Here is a 25,257-nt window from a genome sequence, read left to right on the forward strand (position 1 = left end):
AACTCGTCTGCCTTTGTCCCTGTGCCCCTCCTCGAGCAAATCCCCACAACCTCCGCCCCCTGCCCCGTCTGAGCCCAACCCGCCGCCCATTGACCAGCCTTGTGCCACCGGGCAGCTCCCGCCCGGAGCAGGGCTCAGCCCCGGCAGGGACCCCCAGGGCTCATCTCCTCCTCCAGCAAGGCCAAGCCGGGCACAGAGCGGATTCCCTCCCCTCCCCGCTGGGCCCTGGTCCCTTAACCGCCCAGCCGGGGGCTTGCTCAGAAAAACCAGTCCAGCCGTGCGAGCGTGCGAGACCCCTCGTGCCACCCACTCGTGCGCCACACCGGGAGCTGCGGCACTGTTTATTCACAGTCACTGGACACAGCGGGATCGAACAGCGACGGCGTTCATAACCCAGAAAACCCACCCCCGGTGGCAGGCTGCCTTCTCCGTCCCGGGGTCGCCTCCAGCATAAGCTCTATCCCGAGTCCTGCAAGGATTATTGCCTCTCCCCTAGCCCCCAATTTCCTGCTCCTGCGAATATTTAAAATAAATAAACACCGGGGAGGTGGGAACGTGTCACTCACGTAATTTGGCACAACTGTGAGCATGTAAGTGATTAAAAATAAAAAACTTAAAAAGCCAGAGCGATATTATCCCTCGAAATTCCATATAAACCAAGCGAATTCTGCGGTGCCTGCATCTAGCCTGTGTTCGGTGTCGGCCGTGTGTCGTACTCCCTGACGGTCATTGTGTCGCAGTGGGGGGGGGGGTGCGCCCCACCCAGGCCCCGAACGGCTGAGTGGGGGCCTGAGATGGCACCAGGCTGCACCGGCAGAGCCAGGGGCTGGAGCCGGCGGGTGAGGATAAAGAAGGGAAGGGGGCAGCGGAAGGGGGCAGCGGGGAGGGAGGCTGCAGACGCTCCCTGGGCCGAGCAGGAGCCCACGGGGAAGGAGAAGCCCTGGGGCCTGGTCTGGCTGGCGCAGGCTGGCAAGCAGCCGGGGAGGAGGGTAGACCAGCCACTGGGGTGGAGCAGGCCCAGGGAGAAGGGCGAGATTTGGATGGCCAGGGGGCCCGCTTGAGAAGGAACAGCCCAAGGGAGCTGAAGAGGCTTAGAAGGGCCAAGCGTAGGGTGACCCAGGTGTCCCTATTTTATAGGGACGCTCCCCATTTGGGGGGGCTTTTTCTTCTATAAGCATCTATGACCCCCCACCCCCGTCCTGATTTTTCACACTTGCCCTTTAGTCACCCTAGCCAAGCGTGAGCGAGGCCGGGTTGGAAGAGCCCGGGAACCGGCAGGCCGGAGCGGCTGGTGGTGGCAGGTTCCGGTGGAGCGGGAGGGCCCGGTTTCCCCGAGCAGCCGCTGGCTGGGCGGCGCGAGGCCAGAGAAGGGGGCCACGGCCGTCGGAAAGCCCAGCGGCAAAGGGGAAGCCTGTCGACGCCACCCGGCTACGGCAGGAGGAAGTTGGCGACGGCAGGGAAATTTCCCTCGCCACGTGCTGTGTGGTCCCCCCCGCATGACTGCCCCTCATGCTTGGTACTCGCTGTCGGCAGATGTTCGGCGGCGTGTTCTCCCTGCGTGGGGTCCCCGTCCCGCTCTGATTCAGATCTCCCAGCTCTGCGCAGACAGCCGGCTCAGCCGCCCTCCAGCAAACCGCCCAATAAATCCACAGACCCAATAAACCGCCCAATAAATCCACAGACTCGGTTCGTCGCGAAGGAACGCGGTCAGGTTTATTGTCAGCGAAGCACGGCGCTGAGGCCCTGGCTCAATGGGTCCAGGTACCCTGGCCCAGGTGTGCCGGTTGCAATGGACTGGCTCAGTTATGGGCAGGACTTTCCATTGCCCCCTAGGCCAGGCAAAGACGCTGCCTCTGTGTCTTTATTCACCGATACAAGCAAGAGCCGCATCCCTCCGGACGTATTTGGGTGCCACCCGTTACCTTGTACGTGTTGGTTCAGTCAAAACCTCTCTATTTGTCGCCCTGTCATCTTGAGCTCATCTTTGGGACGGGTCGGCGTGTTCCTGTTCTCTTTGGGGGAGGTGTTTGGGATCGAGGGGGCCTGGTACCACCTTTCTGCAATGCGCTTGCGTCTCTATTCTTACGCCCAGCACGAGTGAGGGATGCGCGTTTCTGCAGGATCAGCCCTGTGCCTGCCAGATCCTGTGGGCCGGGCCTGTCTCTTGCTCGCAGCTTAACTTTGCTTTATATCAGCTTTTTGTCTTTTTGCGGGGAGGATGTTTACCCATCGTCCCACCAAAGCATAATGCATGGACTGAAGATGACCCAGTGGGCTAAACACTGTTATGTGGCCACCTTACTTAACCATCTGTACATTCATGCCCCATCTGTCCAGGCCCGCTGACGGGGGAGGAGGGGCAAAGGGGGCAATTGCCCAGGGGCCTGGGCGATTTAAAAGGCCCCGGGGGCCCGCGGCCATCGCTGCTGCTGCGGGTAGCGTCAGCTGGGAACCCCGGCTCAGGTTGGTGCCGAAGGGAGCAGTGGGGGAGCCCGGAGGGGGGCACTACTTGCAGGAAGGAAGAAAGCAGGAAAAACAAGGTAGAGAGACACGGGGATGGAGCTCTGTAGCCTCCAAGGGGAGCTGGGAGCCCGGGCTGAGCAGCGGGTCCTTCCCCAGCTGGGCCTGCGCCAGGGACAGACTGTGTGCCCAGCCCAGGGGGACTTTCTCCGTCTGGACCCAGCCCCGGGCTCTGCCGCCCCCGGCCCAGAGCCGCAGGCACCAGGTCCCAGAGAGACCTGGGGCCAGCACTGGGTCCGCCCCGGGAGCCGCAGCTCTCCCAGCCCCTGGGGATCTGCTCCCAGGTGGGGCACGCGCCTGGGCAGGGCCTGGACAGTGATGGAGCCACCCACTACCCACCCCGCTCCCTGCAGGACAGTGCCCCCTAGCGCCGCACTGGGGCTTTGGGGCCAGCCTGACGGCCAAGGGGAGCACGCCCCGCACTGAGCCCCTCAGCCACAATGTCCCACGTCTGCATGCCTGTGCCCGGCTGCAGATCCTTGGGTTCTGGTTTAGGGATGAGCGGCACCCACTGAGGTCCGTGGGAGCTGCCGCTTCTCAGCTCGGCACAAACTAGCCCAGTGAACCATGGGCTACGTTCTCAGACATGGAGGCATCCAACATCCGGAGCATTTGAGGAAAGCCCAGCCCTAGACACCCCTCCCAGGACTGCCTGCCCCTGAGCTGCCAGCAACCAGCTGGGTCATAGCCCCAGATAACAGGTCTCCTAACACGTGGGGAACGTCTGGGAGTGTTCTCGACACACGAGAGACTCTGTGAGACATCACAGCGCATCTGTACAAACCCCTGCACACACTCACTCACTCTATCCATCCCTCGCCACCCCCTCTATCCATCTATCTATCCCCACACCCTCCCCTCTATCTATCCCCCATCTATCTATCCCCACACCCCACCCCTCTATCTATCTATCTATATCTATCCATCCCCAGCCACCCCATCTATCTATCTATCTATCTATCTATCTATCTATCTATCTATCCTCCATACACACCCATCTCTCTCTCTCTCTTCCTCCATTTCTCTATCCATTACCCCCCCTATTTTGCTATTTCAGAGGCCTGGACAACTTTTCGGTGTGGGTGTGGGTGCGTGCTGGGGCAGGGCAGGAGGGTGAGGGGGATAGAATAAAAGCCAATCAAACGACAGCCGCTGATTAGTGCTTTAATGAGCAGTTTTGCACCACAACTAAATTTGTCTACTTGACTGAAAGTGAATTAAATGAGCCTCTGTTCCATACTCAGTGTTTTCTTTCTTTGTTAACGCAATCCTGACATTTTGGGGGGGTTCCACCCTCCAGTCCCCGTGTCTGTCTGTCCATCTGTCCAGTATCGCTCTCTGGTATACGCAGGAACTCAGAGCTGGCTGCAGCTTATCCGGCAGGAAAGGGTGTGGCTGCAAATTTCACAGGGCTGCTTTTCTCTGCAGCTTTTGCTTTCCATTTGACTCCGAAGAGGGAAGCAGACAGAGCCCTGCATCGGGGTGTCTCTTGTGCTTCGCGGGGAACGTCCTGCTCGCTCGGGTGGCCGGTAAGAGTTTTTGCCCAGGTAGGGGGTTAAATTGCCTCTTCCCGGTTCCCGGAGCTGCTGCCAGCCACTGGCCGTGTTGCATTTGCAGCTGGGTATGTTTGCGAGCTCCCAGCACTCCAGAGGCCTGCTGGGCGCTCGCCCTGCGCTGGGTTTCGCTGGGCACTTTCCCAGGGCCCTACTCCTTAGCCGGGGGGAGACTAGCAAAGGGCAGGTGGGCGCCCTGCTCCCAGGGGAAGCTTGAACTACGCGGGGCAGGGGGAGAAGCGGAGAGGGTTGAATAGTCCATGAGCTCACCAGGGTGGGGTATGTCTGGGCTGCAGCCAGTGTGACAGGGCCACAATTCTGACTGGAGCTCAGGCTACGGCAATAGGGAACTGATCAGTTATGATAATTAGGGACTGTAGCCCTTCCAGCCTCCCAGCTCACACACCCATGCACACACTTGGATTTGCAGTGGCATGGGATCCCCATTCACTTTCCCCCCATGCACAGAGGCATTGGTGTCAGGCGTGGGATCCCCTAGAACTTACCCCCGTCAGCCCAGGTGTCTCTCCTGGGGTGGTGATGGCAGAGGCAGGCCTGCTTTGCTCCTCTCCTTCTGCCCCACACATAATCCCCTGCTGGGGTGGGGTGGGCAGGGAGTTAACACCCCAGTCAGATGCATAGAACAGCTACCCCCTCAAAGTGATGAGTTCAGGCTCTCTGCAGGTTCAGGCAGCAGTCCTGCATTAGCTCAAATGTACCTAAACGTAATGACATTTTTGAGTTTTTCTCACCAGTCACTAGGGTTAGGAAATTACTCTCTCTTTTTTAGTAACTGAAAGATGAGATTCTGCTGCAATCATAGAATATCAGGCTTGGAAGGGACCTCAGGAGGTCATCTAGTGCAACCCCCTGCTCAAAGCAGAACCAATCCCCAACTAAATCATCCCAGCCAGGGCTGTGTCAAGCCGGGCCTTAAAAACCTCTAAGGAAGGAGATTCCACCATCTCCCTAGGTAACGCATTCCAGTGCCTCACCACCCTCCTCGTGAAAAAGTTTTTCCTAATATCCAACCTCGACCTCCCCCACTGCAACTTGAGACCATTACTCCTTGTTCTGTCATCTGCCACCACTGAGAACAGTCTAGATCCATCCTCTTTGGAACCCCTTTCAGGTAGTTGAAAGCAGCTATCAAATCCCCCCTCATTCTTCTCTTCCGCAGACTAAACAATCCCAGTTCCCTCAGCCTCTCCTCATAAGTCATGTGTTGCAGTCCACTAATCATTTTTTTTTGCCCTCCGCTGGACTCTTTCCAATTTTTCCACATCCTTCTTGTAGTGTGGGGCCCAAAACTGGACACAGTACTCCAGATGAGGCCTCACCAATGTCGAATAGAGGGGAACGATCATGTCCCTCGATCTGCTGGCAATGTCCCTACTTATACATCCCAAAATGCCATTGGCCTTCTTGGCAACAAGGGCACACTCTTGACTCATATCCAGCTTCTCATCCACTGTAACCCCTAGGTCCTTTTCTGCAGGACTGCTGCCGAGCCATTCGGTCCCTAGTCTGTAGCAATGCATGGGATTCTTCCGTCCTAAGTGCAGGACTCTGCACTTGTCCTTGTTGAACCTCATCAGATTTCTTTTGGCCCAATCCTCCAATTTGTCTAGGTCCCTCTGTATCCTATCCCTGCCCTCCAGCGTATCTACCTCTCCTCCCAGTTTAGTGTCATCTACAAACTTGCTGAGGGTGCAATCCACACCATCCTCCAGATCATTAATGAAGATATTGAACAAAACTGACCCCAGGACCCTTGGGGCACTCCACTTGATACCAGCTGCCAACTAGACATGGAGCCATTGATCACTACCCGTTGAGCCCGACAATCTAGCCAGCTTTCTATGCACCTTATAGTCCATTCATCCAGCCCATACGTCTTTAACTTGCTGACAAGAATACTGTGGGAGACCATGTCAAAAGCTGTGCTAAAGTCAAGGAACAACATGTCCACTGCTTTCCCCTCATCCACAGAGCCAGTTATCTTGTCATAGAAGGCAATTAGATTAGTAAGGCATGACTTGCCCTTGGTGAATCCATGCTGACTGTTCCTGATCCCTTTCCTCTCCTCTAAGTGCTTCAGAATTGATTCCTTGAGGACATGCTCCATGATTTTTCCAGGGACTGAGGTGAGGCTGAATGGCCTGTAGTTCCCAGGATCCTCCTTCTTCCCTTTTTTAAAGATGGGCACTACATTAGCCTTTTTCCAGTCGTCCGGGACCTCCCCCGATCGCCATGAGTTTTCAAAGATAATGGCCAATGGCTCTGCAATCACATCCGCCAACTCCTTTAGCACTCTCAGATGCAGCGCATCCGGCCCCATGGACTTGTGCTCGTCCAGCTTTTCTAAATAGTCCCGAACCACTTCTTCCTTCACAGAGGGCTGGTCACCTCCTCCCCATGCTGTGCTGCCCAGTGCAGTAGCCTGGGAGCTGACCTTGTTCGTGAAGACAGAGGCAAAAAAAGCATTGAGTACATTAGCTTTTTCCACATCCTCTGTCACTAGGTTGCCTCCCTCATTCAGTAAGGGGCCCACACTTTCCTTGACTTTCTTCTTGTTGCTAACATATCTGAAGAAACCCTTCTTGTTGTTCTTAACATCTCTTGCTAGCTGCAACTCCAGGTATGATTTGGCCTTCCTGATTTCACTCCTGCATGCCCGAGCAATATTTTTATACTCCTCCCTGGTCATTTGTCCAATCTTCCACTTCTTGTAAGCTTCTTTTTTGTGTTTAAGATCAGCAAGGATTTCACTGTTAAGCCAAGCTGGTCGCCTGCCATATTTACTATTCTTTCTACACATCGGGATGGTTTGTCCCTGTAACCTCAATAAGGATTCTTTAAAATACAGCCAGCTCTCCTGGACTCCTTTCCCCCTCCTGTTATTCTCCCAGGGGATCCTGCCGATCAGTTCCCTGAGGGAGTCAAAGTCTGCTTTTCTGAAGTCCAGGGTCCGTATTCTGCTGCTCTCCTTTCTTCCCTGTGTCAGGATCCTGAACTCGACCATCTCATGGTCACTGCCTCCCAGGTTCCCATCCACTTTTGCTTCCCCTACTAATTCTTCCCAGTTTGTGAGCAGCAGGTCAAGAAGAGCTCTGCCCCTAGTTGGTTCCTCCAGCACTTGCACCAGGAAATTGTCCCCTACACTTTCCAAAAACTTCCTGGATTGTCTGTGCTGACAGATGCAGGAATTTACACTTACAGTACCTAGGCCTTAATCCAGTCGTTTTAAGTCACCTGTTTAAAAACCAACTCAGAGTAACGGCGATATCCATTTCCTTCTCTGCGGCAGATGGAGTCTCTCTCAGCTCTGACGAAGGGCATTGACATTGAGTCAGACCCTAAGGGGTTTTTCAATGCAGCGCTAAAGGTGCATGAGAAATTCATGGAGCTTTTCAAGGATGGAGGCCAGGCAGAGGCAGCCGCCAAAGCTCGGGAGGATCTGGAGTCGCTGGAAAACACCAAGCTCAACATTGCTGTCACAGGGGAGACGGGCTCTGGAAAATCCTCCTTCATCAATGCCCTTCGCGGTTTGGGTGCTGAAGATCAAGGCGCGGCCCAGACCGGGGTGATAGAAACAACGACCGAGCCGATGGCTTATCCCCATCCAAGCTACCCGAATGTGATCCTGTGGGACCTGCCGGGGATCGGGGCGATGGATTTTCGACCAGAGAGTTACCTCCAGAAGGTGAATTTCAGCCGCTATGACTTCTTTGTCATTGTTGCTTCGGAGCGGTTCCGATCCAGCCACGCCGACCTGGCCCAGGAGATCCAGAGGATGGAGAAGAAGTTCTATTTTGTGCGCTGCAAAGTGGATGAAGACTTGGCCAATGAAAGAAGGGCTCATCCTCAAGCCTACGTCGAAGAGAATGTTCTCCAGAGGATCAGGGAGCACGCCAGGAAGTGCCTGAGAGACCAAGGAGCAATCGACCCCCAGGTCTTTCTTCTCTCCAACTGGGACTTAGACCAGTATGATTTTCCCTTGCTGGAGGAGACTCTGGAGAAGGACCTCCCGCATCTACAGAGACTTGTGTTCCTGCTCAGCCTCCCCAACTTCTCTCCGGAAATCATAGAGAAGAAGAAATCTGCTCTGCGTGGACACTTATGGAAAATATCCCTGGTGTCAGCTTTTATCAATGTCCTTCCCATGAAAGGTGTCTCTCTTGCCTGTGATGTTGGCCTCCTGTTGGTATCCATGATCGCCTTCTATAAACAATTCAACCTTGACGATGACTCCTTAGCTAAGCTGGCCAGGCAGGCTGGGAAGCCTGTCGCAGAGCTCAAGGCTGTTATTGTCTCACCGCAAGGGGAAGATCTCGTCCGAGATGTATTAATGAAGAAGTTTGTCCAGGTTGGGTGCAGACTCACCCGCTCAGTCGAACAATGCTTTGACTTCGTCCCAGTGATTAGCACCCTGGCTGCAGCCGGGTTGTCCTTTGCCACGTCCTACTCCATTCTGTCAAACTTCCTGGAGAAGGTGGCTGCGGATGCACAAAGGGTTCGCAAGAAAGCTCTGGAGTAAGATGGGAAAGTGTCAAGATTGAGAGACAGAGAAACGCCATCAAGCCGAGTCTGGCCCCTCATTTCCTGGGCCAAGAAACAATAATTACATTTTAAAAAAAGTTACAATACCCTGCCTCACAGGGCTGTACTGAGGATTAACCCATCTGTGTTTGTGAGACGCCTAGTGTCTACCCTAGAACTATGTCCATCGCTAAGCTGCCGATACGAACGTGCCGCTCCCATTCCAAAATGTTGTTTGGGTTGTTGCTGTCTGTGGATTTCAATGGCCTCTCATCTGCTGGAGGGTTGATTTGCATTGCCCTGATTCTTAGCCTCTCCCCTGGCATGGCTGGCGTGTGTCGAATGTCTGCTGGGGAGGGTTGAGTGGAAAGTTGATTTTTTTTGGTTCAGTGGCTGAACCAAAGCAATCTTTAAAAAAAATCAGTTCATTTAGAATGAAAACTGATTTTTTTTTCTTGACAAAATTAAAAAAATCATTTTGGGTTGAACAAAATATTTTGTTTGCCCCTAGTTGATTTTTTCTCTCTCTTTCTTTCTTTTTTTTTTTTGGTTTTGTTTCTGGATTTTTTTTTACCCCTCTGCCCCCCCCCCCCCTTTTTTTAGTTAAGTAAATCTAGCCACATTTCAAAACAAAATACCATTTGAAACCAAAAAGTCAAACCATTAGAAAATGTCAAAACAAACTTAACTTTTTTTTTTTTTTAAGTTTTTAATCAGCCAACGTTATTTGTCCTGAATGTTGTAATTAGTTTTGGTCACCCTGGAAGTTCATTCTTCAGCAAATGTACTATTCAACTGAAAAATTTCACCCGACTCTTCTCCACGTTACTGGGACTGCAATATATAAACTATCGCAAAGCGGCTTATAGTGCATAAACAACAGTTGCTATAACATGCAAAGCCCAAACCCACCCTGAGATCAGCTTTATTAACCAAGGGAACAACAGTAAAACAACAAAGATCAGCTCAGGCCTCCTCCTTAGGAGAGGCTGCTCCCAGGGTTCCTCCTTCAGCTTTGCTCTGCCCACATCCTAGGTCATCTCTCCTCAGAGACCCACTTCAACCTCCCTTAAATCCAGATGAGTCTCCCATCTAGTGACACAGCAAAACCCTCATATTCCTTTTCCAGTAGGATCAATATTTGCTGACAGAGTAGTATGTTCAGATAAACAATGCTAGCCTGTTATACATCTCTCTCTCATAGCTAGTTCTTCAAAATATCAGTTCTCTGTATTTTCTTTGTTCTGTCATCATGTTTCATGTAGAAATGGTTTTATAGTTGAATAAATTCTTATTACATTGGAATCAAGAATCTGTGTATCTCTTGTGGCAAAGTTCCTCTTCTACCTTGGTGGGTCCTGCTCTTATTGGCGGATTTGCTCACCTTGGAGCTTCACGGCAGCCCTCAGTTTGGCCGTTTTCATGAACCCATAATCCAGGTCGACGACTCCTGTGTCTGATCAGGAGTTGGGAGGATTTGGGGGGGAACTCGGGCCCGCCCTCTACTCCGGGTTCCAGCCCAGGGCCCTGTGGAATGCAACTGTCTAGAGTGCCTCCTGGAACAGCTGTGCGACAGCTACAACTCCCTGGGCTACTTCCCCATGGCCTCCTCCCAACACCTTCTTTATCCTCACCACAGGACCTTCCTCCTGGTGTCTGATAATGCTTGTACTCCTCAGTCCTCCAACAGTCCGCGTTCTCACTCTTAGCTCCTAGTGCCTCTTGCTCCCAGCTCCTTACATGCGCACCACAAGCTGAAGTGAGCTCCTTTTTAAACCTAGGTGCCCTGATTAGCCTGCCTTAATTGATTCTAGCAGCTTCTTGATTGGCTGCAGGTGTTCTAATCAGCCTGTCTGTCTTAATTTTCTCCAGAAGGTTCCTGATTGTTCTGGAACCTTCCCTGTCACCTTACCCAGGGAAAAGGGACCTACTTAACCTGGGGCTAATATATCTGCCTTCTGTTGCTCTCCTGTAGCCATCCGGCCCGACCCTGTCACACTATCTAAACTAGACCAGTCACTAATGAATATGCTTACTTGCCAGGGTATAAATGTATCTAATTAGTAGAACTGGTCAGAAAACTAATTTTTTTCCCCATGAGAAATTTTGAATGCAAAGTGTTTGTTCAAAAATGTTTGGTCGGAAGTTTGGAACCACTTCACACGGAGCATTTTTGTTTTGAATCCCCATTTATTTGAAACCAAACTGGAATTTTAAGTCAACACAAACATTTTCATTTCCAAATTTCCTGTGGGAAAACTGACAATATATCGGGGAGAGGAAAGGGGGGGGGAATGTTGGTGATTGAAACTGGGATAATTCAATTAAACTATCGGAAAAAAAACACTTGGAAAAAATCTCTTCCAAGCCCTCAGAGAGAATTTGCTGAGCAGATATTCACTTTTCTTGTTTAAAAGGTGATGCACAAGGGTCTGGTGGATTTTCCGTCATTTGGGGTCTTTAAATCAAAATAGAGCGTCTTCCTAAAAGATACACTCTAGCTCAACTGTGGGCTCAATGCATGAGTAAATCAGTGAATGTCTCTGGCCGGTGTTATATGGGTGGTCAGGCTGATGCTCTAAGGTTCCCTTCTGGCTTTCAGGTCTATGAATCTGCCATAAGGAAAGCAAGAGCTGTTTGGGGAATGTCGGTCCTTTTCTCTCCATGAAATTGAGTGTGCGTGTTTTGTGTTGGTTTTGGGCAGGATTTTGCATCAAAAATGTTCAGGTTTTTGACAAAATCTAACTATTTTTGGGTGGGTTTTTTTTTTAATAAAAGCTTGAAAAATATTTGAAAACAAACATTTCTGTTTCGATGGAAAAGCCACTGGCAAAAAACACTTGCTGTAAAGTTTTCGCCAAGCTCTAATGCAAAGCTCTATTTCTTCACAAGCAGAGATCTCCACCACAGAGCTCCGAGTCATTACTTTTTCTACCTCTCATCTCTCCTTTTAATCTTAATGCTGATGAGTAAAGATTATTCTTGATACATGGTCTTGTTTGCTATCTACTGGTGTCCTACCAGCCTTAAAAAATTCTCCTTTCTGTCTTCCCTTGCTTCCATTTTCCCTTTCTGTCAATATTGGCTGGCATATTTCTCCTTTCCCCCAGAAAGATCATAGAATCATAGAATATCTGGGTTGGAAGGGACCTCAGGAGGTCATCTAGTCCAACCCCCTTCTCAAAGCAGGACTAATCCCACTGTCCCTGGTCCCTAAATGGCCCCCTCAAGTATTGAACTCACGACCCTAGCTTTAGGAGGCCAATGCTCAAATCACTCAGCTATCCCTCCCCGCACTGATTGCGGTAGCATGTAGGAACACCAGTTGCATATCAGTAAACCATTGTGCTAGGCACAATACAGACATGTAAGAAAATGTACAAAAGCAAGACCGGCCAAGAGGAAGAATGGTCTTGTGGTTAATACACTGGCCTGGAGCTCAGGGAACCCATGTCAGATGGTGGGAAAATCTGTGTCAGAATCTCCACCTGGCGCGAATGGGCCATAGCTCTGCTGGAGTCAATGGGGCCAGGTCCCAGCTGGGGTCAATGGGCTGTAGCTCCAATGGGATTCTTAAGGATTATTAATAATTATTTTATTCTTTAAAATACCAGCTTAATGAGATCGGTGGAGTTTTACACCAGAGGTGAACCTGGGCCAATGGTAAAACCAAGTACTTAGCAAGGCTTCAGATGAGGACATTGGCACTGCCTGTGTCCCAGCATGCTCCAGCCTACGTCATCTCAATAGCTCTGTGGGCTTATGGGTGTGAGGAAGGCTGTTTTTCATTGTCTGCTAATACAGTCAGATTTTTTTGTTGTTGAAAAAATCCATAATCGCAGAAAACCAAACTATTTTGTCTTGAAAGGGCAGCTGCAATGCCTCATGGGAGTTGTAGTTCATTTCCCTCATGTCCCCATTCTCCTCTATGGGTGAGGATCCCTGGCTGGACTACATTCCCCATGATGCATTATGGTGAGAGGTTCTGGTCATTTTCTGCCTCGCTCTCTCTCCAAGAGGGGAAAGTGTGGTGCATCATGGGAAATGTAGTCCGACCAGTGACTCTGGTCTATAATAGCAAATGGGGGCATGTCATAAATATAAAGGGAAGGGTAAACCCCTGTAAAATCCCTCCTGGCCAGAGGAAATCTCCTCTCACCTGTAAAGGGTTAAGAAGCTAAAGGTAACCTCGCTGGCACCTGACCAAAATGACCAATGAGGAGACAAGATAATTTCAAAAGCTGGGAGGAGGGAGAGAAACAAAGGGTATGTGTGTCTGTCTATATTTTGTCTTTGCCGGGGATAGACCAGGAATGAAGCCTTAGAACTTTTAGTAAGTAATCTAGCTAGGTACGTGTTAGATTATGATTTCTTTAAATGGCTGAGAAAAGAATTGTGCTGAATAGAATAACTATTTCTGTCTGTGTATCTTTTTTGTAACTTAAGGTTTTGCCTAGAGGGGTTCTCTATGTTTTGAATCTAATTACCCTGTAAGGTATCTACCATCCTGATTTTACAGGGGGAATTTCTTATTTCTAATTACTTCTATTTCTATTAAAAGTCTTCTTGTAAGAAAACTGAATGCTTTTTCATTGTTCTCAGATCCAAGGGTTTGGGTCTGTGGTCACCTATGCAAATTGGTGAGGCTTTTTATCCAACATTTCCCTGAAAAGGGGGGGGTGCAAGTGTTGGGAGGATTGTTCATTGTTTTTAAGATCCAAGGGTCTGGGTCTGTAGTCACCTAGGCAAATTGGTGAGGCTTTTTTACCAAACCTTGTCCAGGAAGTGGGGTGCAAGGTTTTGGGAAGTATTTTGGGGGGAAAGACGTGTCCAAACAGCTCTTCCCCAGTAACCAGTATTTGTTTGGTGGTGGTAGCGGCCAATCCAAGGACAAAGGGTGGAATATTTTGTACCTTGGGGAAGTTTTGACCTAAGCTGGTAAAGATAAGCTTAGGAGGGTTTTCATGCAGGTCCCCACATCTGTACCCTAGAGTTCAGAGTGGGGGAGGAACCTTGACAGGGCATGAGGGAAATGAACTACAACTCCCATGAGGCATCACAAAAGCATTTCCAAATCAAAATATTCTGGTTCATGATTTTTTTTGCAAAAAACTGATTTTTTTTTTTTTGCAGACCCCTTCCATTTTTTAACCGTAGTTACTAATTATGTATATTAGTGCCCAGCACAATGGGGCCCCAATCTCGCCAGGGTCTGTGTGGCGCCTGCCACCGTGGAAGCCCTAATCTCAGTAGAATGGTAGAATGGAGGCCCCAGTCTTGGTCTGGTTCTGTGCAGACCTTGCATAGTGGGGGCTGTGATTTTGGGTGGCACCTCTGCAGTGACAGTGCGCTAATATCAAGTGGGGTCATTTCTGTACATTAAATAATTAATACTAATAATTAATAATAATGGGCAACTTAGACAGTCCCAGTTCAGTGCTCTAACAACTGGACCACAGCTGGTTGGGTGAAAGATGAGAATGACTATCATATTTCTCTTCTCTCCCCTCATCCCCCCAGGGATATGGCTGCTACAGAAGAGGTATCAAGGAGCATATTTCAAGATATGGATGTTAAACTCCCTGGTATGTCCGAGAAGGATCTTGAAGAGCTAAAGGCAGCTTTTGAAACAGGGAACCTTTCAGAAGCAGCTTCCAAAGCACAGGAAGCCCTGGAGCTGTCAAAAAACACCAAGCTTGACATCGCCATCACGGGGGAGTCGGGATCTGGGAAATCTTCCTTTGTCAACGCCATGCTGGAGTTAGCCGACGATGACGAAGGAGCGGCAGAGGTTGGCATCACAGAAAAGACAATGGAGCCAATCGCTTATCCACATCCCACGCTTCCCAATGTGAAGATGTGGGACCTGCCTGGGATTGGGACACCAAGTTTCCGGCCTGACTCCTACCTTCAGCAGGTCAGCTTTGCCCGCTATGACTTCTTCATCATTGTCACTTCGAAGCGCTTCAGATCTTGTGACGCAGACCTGGCCCAGGAGATCCAGAAGATGGGGAAGAAGTTCTACTTTGTGCGCTCCAAAGTGGATGAGGACTTGAGAAATGAAAGTAGAAAAAGAAACTACGACCGGGAGACCACCTTGCAGACAATCCGAGACGACTGTGTGGAGAAGCTGAAGACAGCAGGGGTGAGTTCCCCACAGGTTTTCCTCATTTCCAGGTGGGAATTCGACCAGTACGATTCGCCTCAACTGCAGGAAACTCTGGCCAATGAACTGGACTCTCACAAGAGACACGTTTTCCTCTTGGCGCTTCCCAACATCTCAGAGCCAATCCTGGTTAAGAAAAAAGAAGCCCTGAAGAGCCAGATCTGGAAACGAGCCCTGAAGTCGTGTGTTATTGCAGCTGTTCCCATCCCCCACCTCTCTGTCTCATGTGACATTGACATCCTGGTGGAATCTATGATCGAGTATTGCAAAGTCTTTGGTTTGGATGAAGAATCCCTCGTTAAACTCTCCAAACAGGTCAGGAAACCAGTGTCTCAGCTGAAGGAAGTGATAAAAACCCCGTTGGCCAAGGAAATCTCTACAGAAAATGCTTTGGAGCTGTTGAGTAAAGTTTTAGGTAGTGGAATAGGGCCATTAACCGACTGTCTTTTAACATCATGTAAACCTAAATCATCTAAGCCTACTCATCTTGCCTGGGAGCAAGGGGACAAGGAGACGGGTCATGCCATGATACAAATTAAAAAGTACCTAAGCCTCATACCAGTGTATGGAACCTTCCTAGCTGCAGCGATCTCGTGGCAAGTCACATTCTGCACCCTGCATTCCTTTCTGGAAGGCGTTGCTGAGGATGCCCACCGGCTGCTCACCGAGGCTCTGGAGGTGGCAGAGAAAAAGTCCGTTTAGTGGCACCGGGGAGGATGGCGTTGCAGTCAGAGTGTTGGAGTGTGACTCAGGAGACCTTGCTTTACCACAGCCTGACTGTGGGGCCTTCATCGCATCTCGTCTTCTCTGTGCCGTAGTTTCCCCTGCTTACAACACGGAAAGAATAATCCTTTGTCGACTTAGACTGTAAACTGGCTGGGGCAGAAACGGTGTCTCCCTGTGTGTCTGTGCAGCCCCCGGCGCAACGGGGCCCTGATCTGGGTCGGGGTTGTCGAGATGTGTTTGTTGAGGATTATAATGAAGAGATGCTCCCACATAATGGACTGTATTATGAATGCAGGGATTTAGTGATGTGCCCTGGAAGCCCAGTATAGCTGTGCACAGCAGGTCCCCACAGACAGAAACTCTCTCGTTTGTTTTATTAAAAGTTGTATTCCTGTGTCATTCACTGGTTGGTTGTTTAACGAACCCGAAGGTCATTACACGGTGTGACGCTCTGTACCTCGGGGGAACACCCTACACCCCCGTGCTCATCCTTGTGAAAGGATTGTGTGGTATCCAATGGAAAGTGTGTCAAGTCGGGTGTTTTCGGAAGGCTCATGATGCCCTGAGCATGGTGGTTGTCGTGATGTTACAGTGATGGTTACATCGGATGCATTCCACGGGCCTGACACTGGAGGTGGGTGGGGGGCAGTGTCGCTCCCTGTCCGGGTGGCGGGCACAGGCCCGGGACGTGGCGCCCGCCTGTCGGTTGGCACCTTCCTTTGGGCCTCTCCCCCTGGGCAGGGTGGGGAGCCGGGCCGGGCCTGTCACCCCTCCCGGCCGGGGCACAGCTTGGGCAGGTGGCCCGGCAAGAGGCGCTTGCCGGCTTCAGGCCAGGCGGGATCCGGCAGCTGCGGCTGCAGGGGAGGGACCAGTCGGGGCCCCGAGGTGGATCTTCCTCTGCTGCAGTGAGCAAGGAAACCGACATATGGTCACCCTACCCTCCAGGAGCCCCCGCCTTCCCCTCCCCCGCCCCTCAATATCCCCCCTCTGGAGCCCCCACTGCTCCCCACTGCCCCTCAATTTCCCCCTCAGGAGCCCCCGCTGTCCCCCCTCACGGTCCCTCGATATCCCCCTCAGCAGCCCCTGCCGTCTCCCCATGGTCCCTCAACATCCCTGCCCCCCTCGGAGCCCCCAATACTCCCTCTATCTCCCCATAGCTCATCCTGGTATCTCCCTTGTTGCAATTCCAACAGTCCAAAGGATTTGGGGGGAAAGGGCAGCGAGGTGGGGCAGCCTCCCTGCCTTTTCCAGATTTCCTTAGTCAGGTCCCCCAGGTACAGCCCCATGGTCTCCGGCCCGGCCCGGCCGCAATCGGGATAGATCCCTAACGGACACACGCCCCGAGTCCCTGGCTCTGGCCCTCTCCATCCCATTCTCCTCCCCTCCCACAGGTCTGCCCCCTTTGTGTTCTCCAGGCTCTCTTGTCCCAGCTGGGCTCCCTCCCGTCTCAGGACAACCCGCTCCATCCTTGGGATTCTCTTTTCCTTGCCCTCTCCCGATATCCCCTTTAACTAACCCCCCAACCAGGTCTCTCTTCCCACCCAGGGTCTCCCTCTTTCTCTGCCTCCCCTCTTAAATCTACCTCCCAGCCCTCCTTCGGGTGTCCCTTCCCCATATTGGAGTTCCCCCCTTTCTCCTCCTCCTTGTGACCCCCACCTTATCCACTCTGCCCCCAGCACTCTCCCGGCTTGGCATCCCCTCTTCTGCCCCAGGACTTTCCCCCATTGCAGAGTGACCTCAGCTCTTAGCTCACCAGCTCCCACCCACTTCCCCAGTCTGCACCACTGGGTGCATCGCCCCTTGCGTAACCCCAGACCCGAAACCTGGCCCATTCTGCCTCCCCACTCTCCCTTTACATTCCCACATGGACCCATCACTGCCCTGTCCCAACTGTCTTCAGCCCGCACACCTGGCAACTCCTGAGCACCAAACATGTCTTCCCGCAGCAGCCCCTCGTTCCTCTCTGCCCCCAGATCCCAGCGTCACCGCAAGCCCCCAAATACTCACGAATTAATTCTGTGCCCCACCAACCCCACCTCTGCCTGATACTCCCCTGCCTGGTCACACACCCCGACCGACACACAGCGATGCTGATTTAATTTTCAAGTATAGATGGTTCCTTAAACTCCCATGCGGAGTGAGATCAGGCCCACGGCGCCAGGAGGGGCTCTCAGGACTTTTGGTATTTTCAAAGACCTGTAACTCTCGAGTGCTTTGAAAGCGAAGTCACTGGGGTCCTCTGCTAACCCTGTGTTCCTAGCATGGGCAGCAGATGAAGCTTCCCCTTGGGGAGACTAGACACCCCTGACTCGCCCCTTCAGGACGAGGCCCCACCCCTGCTCGCTGCTCTCAGCCCCCCAGTGTCCCCGGCCAGAGTGCCGGGGGTGGGGCTGAGAGCCGACCACCTCCCCACTATGGCCCTGGCCGGGGTGGAGGGGGCCTGAGAGACTCCAAAATAATAATAATAAGAAGAAGAAAGTGTCTCCAAAATAATTCCTGCAGCAGATCTTCCCGAAAAACTTCTCATCTTGAGTTAAAAGTTGCCAGCGATGGAGTAAGTCCTTCCGATTGTTAATTACTCTCGCCCCCATTAAAAAGCCCAGAGCCCCCACAACCTAGGTGCTCCAGGGGAGTGTGTATAAGTGACTGGAGCACTCAGGAGGACTCAGACACTGATTTCGGGGGTCTAGGGTGGCTCATGACAAGAGGTTTGAGTCTGGTGGTGCACCCTAGAGTCCCGAGCCAGAAGCAGAGATCAGACTTTAACCAGTCCCAGCTGGCTCACAAACACGTGGGGGGACTCGGCAGTTGGGTCTACTCATGACAGACCCCTGGCTGCACAGTGGGTGACAGGGTCACGTTGTAACAATCTCCCCCTGGTCTCTAAGAGCCTGCGTTTGGCTTAAACACAAAAGCAGGAGATTTAAGAGCCTTTCCTATGTTTTTGTTAGCATTAACTCCAACTCTGGATCGTCTTGATGTCCACAGACCTAACCAGTCCAAATCTGCAGGGCTGAGGGGGAGATGGAGTCAAAGCTGAGGTCCAGCTGATGCCCCTTGCTCCATGTTTTTCTAAGAGCAATACAAATCAGATGCACAGAGTGTCAGATCCAACTGACTGGGAGTTTATTAAAAGACAAAAGTATTTCTCTAAGATCGGCAGTAATGATAAAACTGCAAGCAGCGAATACCCAGAGCAAAGAGACGCCACTGCATGGATTACGGACTGTGGAATATAGAGCGAATCAGTCGCGCTTGGCTGGCGAGTGGCATCATATGAGCCAATCGTCCTCAGAGCCCCACACAACGCGACTACAATCCGCAAATCCCAAATTAGTCTGAGCGGTGTCGGTGATTCCCAGACCCCAGGCCAACCTAAACTCTGCATCAAACAAGCAAATCAGCACCAAAAACACCATCAGCAGCAGCTCAAACTGCAGCTCGGGGCCATAAGAAAAATCTCACAGACATCAGTGATTTAACTATTAAGCCTCTGAAACGGGTTTAGCAGCCAGATGCTTCCAAACCCTACTCAGGGTACAACTGAGTTACAGGGCTAATAACAGCCCCTAGCGTAAGGATGGCAGATGGAGAAAAGAATCTTTAGCTAACCTCTGCTAAGAGACTAGTTAAATGGATGTGCCTGGAAGGACAGATTCAGGATTGAATCAATGGAGCTAGGTCCATTTACACCAGCTGGGGATCTGTGCTAAGGGGTTTCTAATCGAGTCTGTTTCCCTCGGGCAGAGTTGAGTTGAGAGCTGAGTCCAGGGTAGCAGAGCAGGTTCCAGGTCTCAGGTAGGTCTCTTACTGCTCAGAAGTCTATTTTTAATGGTTTCCTTTCAATTAATTGTCTTCACATGCTCGGGGTGGAACGGGTCTATCCCAGCATTTAATGGCAAAGGGAAAAGGACTCAGGGAAAGAACAACAGCTGGAAGGAGCTGGTTCTGGGTTCACTGTTTTCTGATCACACGTCTGCACGGTTATAACAGCTCTGCCTGTTTCTCACGGTCCGACTCTGCACCGCAATAGGCCACATCCTCAACTGGTGTCAATCGCTCCATGGGACTCAAGGAATCTCCACTGATTTATACAGAGAAAGTTAAAGTATATTTTAAAAAATCTTGCCCGATGGTTTTCGTTAACATAGATCAGGGCTTTTTGAGCCGGTATTTGCCCTGCTGCTGCCCCTCAACTTTCCCATCGGGGGCCTGACTTAAAAAAAATTATGGGACCAGGGACCTGAACTCCCGTTTTGCCTGGCCCCCCGCACTGGAAATACATCTTTGCTTTTTAATATTTTTTTCCTTTGTTGCGTTAGCTCTGAGTACAGAAGAATCAGCCATTGTCTTCTGGTTGGCTCCAAGCTCCATCTGCCGGAGGCGTGTATCCAGCTTATTGGCCTTTTGTTGCTGTTATTCACTTGTTCCCTCTTCTCTGTCCAATGCCTGGGTCAGGACTCTTTGGGCGTCTTCAGCGACGTTGTCCAAGCCATTCAGCATTCTGTGAGCCACGGGGAAAGACCTCTCTGCAGCACATACGGTCCCGGCCACCGGTGTCATGCTGACAAAATGTTTAACTACCATTAGACCCGCCCCTATAGCCTTAGTCAGCTGCTCCTCTGCCGTTTCTTTTGAGATCTCTTTGGCCAATGGGGACTTGATCACGTCCTTCTGCTCAGCTACAGACTTCTCAGCTTGGATAGCGAGTGCATTGAGGGAAATGCTCAAAGCTCTCCCAATACTGTCTCATGTTATCCACCAGGATGCCAACGTCGCACTTAAGCAAGAGAGCCGGGAGAGGAATAGCTGCAATGTTGCACGACTTCAGACGTTATTTTAAATTAATCAGTCACAGAGGTTTCGTGTGTTCATAAACAATGTGCATTGCTTTTCGAAAAAGGGAACACTAATTTACTTTGTGTGATCTCCATAACAATAGACACGTTTATGAAATGTCACCAACTTTAAAAAATATGTTTCCAAAGATTTTAGGCATAACAAAGGATTTTATATCTTACTAAGGTACTGATTTTGCTGGAGGGTTCTCTTAAAACCAGTTCATCAGATAGTCAGAAGTAAAGAAAGGGAAACTCTTTGTCCAGCTATCTGGAAAGAAAGGGGTGTTGTCCCTTTAAGGGCTCTCTTCAATGGGGGAGGGGGAGTGAAGGGAGAAAGGGATGGACAGAAAGGATGGGAAGACTTTGGAAGCAATTATTGTTTTACTATAGTAATTAAAATTAAAGTGTGTATTTTCGATAAGGGTGGTCTTCTGAAGGATTTATTTAAAAACTATATTTTTGAAGATCCAAGCATTTAAGGCTAAAGATGATTGCGTATCTAAAATCTATGCAAGGATTTTTTAGAGTTGTGATTTTTATAATCTTCAACTCACTAATGAAATATTTGTGAAGCAAATTTAAAACTAAGTGTAGTAAGATGAGACCCTGAAACATAAACCCTTGGTATCAGAGGCCCGGTATGAGACCTGAGGCCTGAACTGAAGTAATGGTCAAGACTTTGCGAACGTAAAGCCAAGTTAAGCTCGGCGCCAGAGGCAGGCCCTGCTCACAGAAGTTGGCAGGAAGAGGGCTGCTAAAAGTAAGAACACACATGTAAGCAGTGTCAGGATGAGCTCCACCCTGACATCTGGTGGTGAGGTGTGGCAAGTTGTGGAAAAGAACTTTAGGGGCTGATCTCATTTGCATAGGCACATCCACCCTGCCTAGACTGAGGCCATAGCTGCCCAAATGGTCACTTTGGCTGTTGTGGGATCCTCAATGTCTCTGTTATTGGGGCAGGAAGAATAAATTGTTATTACCCTGATTATGGGAACTGTGCTTGGAACTGTACTTGGCCTTTTGTTATGATGGAGGGACACACCATCAACTAAGTAGCACTCGCTAGGCAAGGGACATGGGTTCCAAAACTCTGGGAATTGAGTGGCTTGAGATAGGTATTAGTACCTGGTGGTGTAGGACCTTTGTGAGGGTTTGAAATACCAATTGCATCTCTGTCTTTCTCCACTGTGGAATGTCAGAGCTAATTTTGGGTCTATTAAGAATCTTGCTACAGGTAGGTTTCAGAGTAACAACCCTGTTACTCTGTATCCGCAAAAAGAACAGGAGGACTTGTGGTACCTTAGAGACTAACCAATTTATTTGAGTATAAGCTTTCGTGAGCTACAGCTCACTTCATCAGATGCATGCTGTGGAAAGTGTAGAAGATCTTTTTACATACACAAAGCATGAAAAAATACCTCCCTCCACCCCACTCTCCTCCTGGTAATAGCTTATCTAAAGTGATCGCTCTCCTTACAATGACAAGTTTCAGAGTAACAGCCGTGTTAGTCTGTATTCGCAAAAAGAAAAGGAGGACTTGTGGCACCTTAGAGACTAACCAATTTATTTGAGCATAAGCTTTCGTGAGCTACAGCTCACTTGCATCCGATGAAGTGAGCTGTAGCTCATGAAAGCTTATGCTCAAATAAATTGGTTAGTCTCTAAGGTGCCACAAGTACTCCTTTTCTTCTTTCTCCTTACAATGTGTATGATAATCAAGTTGGGCCATTTCCAGCACAAATCCAGGTCCCCCCCCCCCCCACAGACCCACTCTCCTGTTCGTAATAGCTTATCTAAAGTGATCACTCTCCTTACAATGTGTATGATAATCAAGGTGGGTCATTTCCAGCACAAATCCAGGGTTTAACAAGAACATCTGAGGAGGGTGGGGGGTAGGAAAAAACAAGGGGAAATAGGTTACCTTGCATAATGACTTAGCCACTCCCAGTCTCTATTCAAGCCTAAGTTAATTGTATCCAATTTGCAAATGAATTCCAATTCAACAGTCTCTCGCTGGAGTCTGGTTTTGAAGTTTTTTTGTTGTAATATCACAACTTTCATGTCTGTAATCGCGTGACCAGAGAGATTGAAGTGTTCTCCGACATTCATAAACCAGTCGGAGAACACTTCAATCTCTCTGGTCATGTGATTACAGACATGAAAGTTGCTATATTACAACAGAAAAACTTCAAATCCAGACTCCAGCGAGAGACTGTTGAATTGGAATTCATTTGCAAATTGGATACAATTAACTTAGGCTTGAATAGAGACTGGGAGTGGCTAAGTCATTATGCAAGGTAACCTATTTCCCCTTGTTTTTTCCTACCCCCCCCCCCCCCCCCCCCCCCCCGCTTCCTCGGACGTTCTTGTTAAACCCCGGATTTGTGCTGGAAATGGCCCACCTTGATTATCATACACATTGTAAGGAGAGTGATCACTTTAGATAAGCTATTACCAACAGGAGAGTGGGTTTGTGTGTGTGGTTTGGGGGTGGGGGTGGGGAGAAAACCAGGATTTGTGCTGGAAATGGCCCACCTTGATTATCATACACATTGTAAGGAGAGTGATCACTTTAGATAAGCTATTACCAACAGGAGAGTGGGTTTGTGTGTGTGGTTTGGGGGTGGGGGTGGGGAGAAAACCAGGATTTGTGCTGGAAATGGCCCACCTTGATTATCATACACATTGTAAGGAGAGTGATCACTTTACATAAGCTATTACCAGCAGGAGAGTGGGGTGGGGGGAGAGAAAACCTTTTGTAGTGATAATCACCCATTTTTTCACGGTTTGTGTGTATAAAAACGTCTTCTGTACTTTCCACAGTATGCATCCGATGAAGTGAGCTGTAGCTCACGAAAGCTCATGCTCAAATAAATTGGTTAGTCTCTAAGGTGCCACAAGTCCTCCTTTTCTTTTTGCTACAGGTGCTGTGCTGAATTCACTTTGGCCTTATGGTGCACCAGCACTAAGGCTCCCACTACTCTGAGCTGAAATCACCGAGCGCTGTGTCGAGCAGTGGGGAGCCGGAAGAACTAGAGTGCAGTGGTGCTGTTCGTGGATAGGCTGGCGGCGCGTTCGTGAGACGCTGAGCTGTGCAGAGCGGAGCCGTTCGTGAGACAGCGGAGCGGAGCCCTGTGGGGCAGTCAGCTTCAGGTCACGTAAGGTGCCCCTTACCTCTTTCCCCCCACACACAGGCACATTTTTAGCCAGACTGGGGAGTAACACTCTGCAGATGAACTTTTGAACTCTGGGGCTGGACTTTTTGGACTTTGGGTGATTTGTGGATTGCTGGACTCAAGAGAGGTTTGGGTTCTGGGACTCAAGAACCCGAGGGAAAGGATGTGGCCCGATTTGCTGGGGTGGGTCTTTGCTCGTGGTTTGGTTAATGAACACTAGTTGTGGTGTTTCCCCAATTTAATGCTGATGTCGTTTATCTCATGTTATTAAAGATTCTCTGCTACACAGAGACTCCGTGCTTGCGAGAGGGGAAGTGTTGCCTCTTTGAGGCGCCCAGGGGGTGTGTAAGATTTTCCCAGGTCACTGGGTGGGGGCTCGAGCCAGTTTTGCATTTGCTTGGATGAGAGGGAACCCCTGCATACTGAACCCGGCCCTTGCTGCTATCAACTTGGCCTGGCAGAAGGGTTACACACATATGAACACTAATGAAATGAGCGTGTGCCAGGATAGCACCAGAACACCCCGGTATGAACACATCCCACAGAGATAACAAGGAACAGGCTGAGCCATCCTCAAGACAGGGTCAGAAGGACAATATGATGGATAGAGTTGTTTGTTCGAACCAACCTGTACCAGGGGAGAGGCAGCGCCCTAATGCGTAGAGGGGTTGTACCTTAGTGCGTCATGAGTGATGTGTAACCTGATTGCACCTTTGTATGAGAATGCATCCCTGAGGGGTTGTCTTTGTCTGGCCTAGGGGACAATGGAGAGTCCTGCCACGGACTGAGCCGGACCATCGTTGGGGGCAAATATTCGTAGTATGTCCGGTATTGTCTGCGGGGAACTATCACTGGGCTTCATTTGACAATAAACCTGGCCGGGTGCCTTCGTACCTTATCAGAGTCTGTGGTCATTGGGGGTTCTCTCGGGGTCTGCGGTGCCAGCGATCTGCGGAGCCGGGCCAGCACACGGAGGGAACACGCGCACGCAGCCGACTGTTAGAGCAGAGCAGAGCGCCACACCGGTGACGTCTGACAACATAAGGTCCTGTAGACCAACATGTTCTGAGTAAATATGACAGTGATGCCCAGCTGGTTTGGTCAGTAAACGCAGAAGCTGACCGTATATTCCTGGCGTTTTGCAAATGCCTGTGAAATGGCTTCATTCCTGCTTGAATGTCTCTTTAACAGTTTCAGTGTTGTGTTAATAGGGCTGGCAGGCCGGAGGCTTTTTCACTTTCAAGTTACTAAATCCGCTCTGGAGTAACGGTCACCAGGCTGCAGCAGCCAGCTGTGGGAGCCTGCAGGAAGGGTGAGAACAGGGATAGGAAAGCCGGCGAGAGGGGGACACTAAGACCCAGTGGTGCCCCAAATGTTCAGGTGCCCTACACAGCTGCGTATTCTGCCTATGCCTAAGGGCGGCCATGGTCATGGAGCAGAAACAGGACAGCCGCTGGAAAACAGGAGTTTGCAGGGTTGTTGTAGCCATTCGGGCCCCGGGATATTAGAGAGACAAGGTGCGGGAGGGAAAAGCTTTTATTGGACCAGCTTCTGCTGGGGAGAGACACGAGCTGTCGAGCTCCGCTGACCCGCAGCAGAGCTCGGTGTCGCTCGGAAGCTCGTCTCTTCCCCCACCTGGTGTCTCTAGAAAACAGAGCCGGAATTCAAGGGAATTTTGTGTGATGGCAAAAGCTTAAAAGTGGAGGCCTCCAGGCTCTGTGCTAGACCCAGCG

General features: G+C 50.4%; 1 protein-coding gene across 1 annotated transcript; it reads left to right on the top strand.

Moving 5' to 3' along the window:
- The first annotated feature begins 3,919 nt into the window (after positions 1-3,919).
- On the top strand, positions 3,920-15,906 carry LOC102943689. Its single transcript, XM_043535605.1, has 3 exons — positions 3,920-4,049; positions 7,384-8,609; positions 14,136-15,906. Exons 2-3 carry the CDS (start codon positions 7,384-7,386, stop codon positions 15,481-15,483), a joined length of 2,574 nt encoding a protein of 857 aa, XP_043391540.1. The 5' UTR covers positions 3,920-4,049; the 3' UTR covers positions 15,484-15,906.
- The last annotated feature ends 9,351 nt before the right edge of the window (positions 15,907-25,257 follow it).

The sequence above is a fragment of the Chelonia mydas genome, chromosome 24 (genome assembly GCF_015237465.2).
Source record: "Chelonia mydas isolate rCheMyd1 chromosome 24, rCheMyd1.pri.v2, whole genome shotgun sequence".
NCBI classification, from domain to species: Eukaryota; Metazoa; Chordata; order Testudines; family Cheloniidae; genus Chelonia; species Chelonia mydas.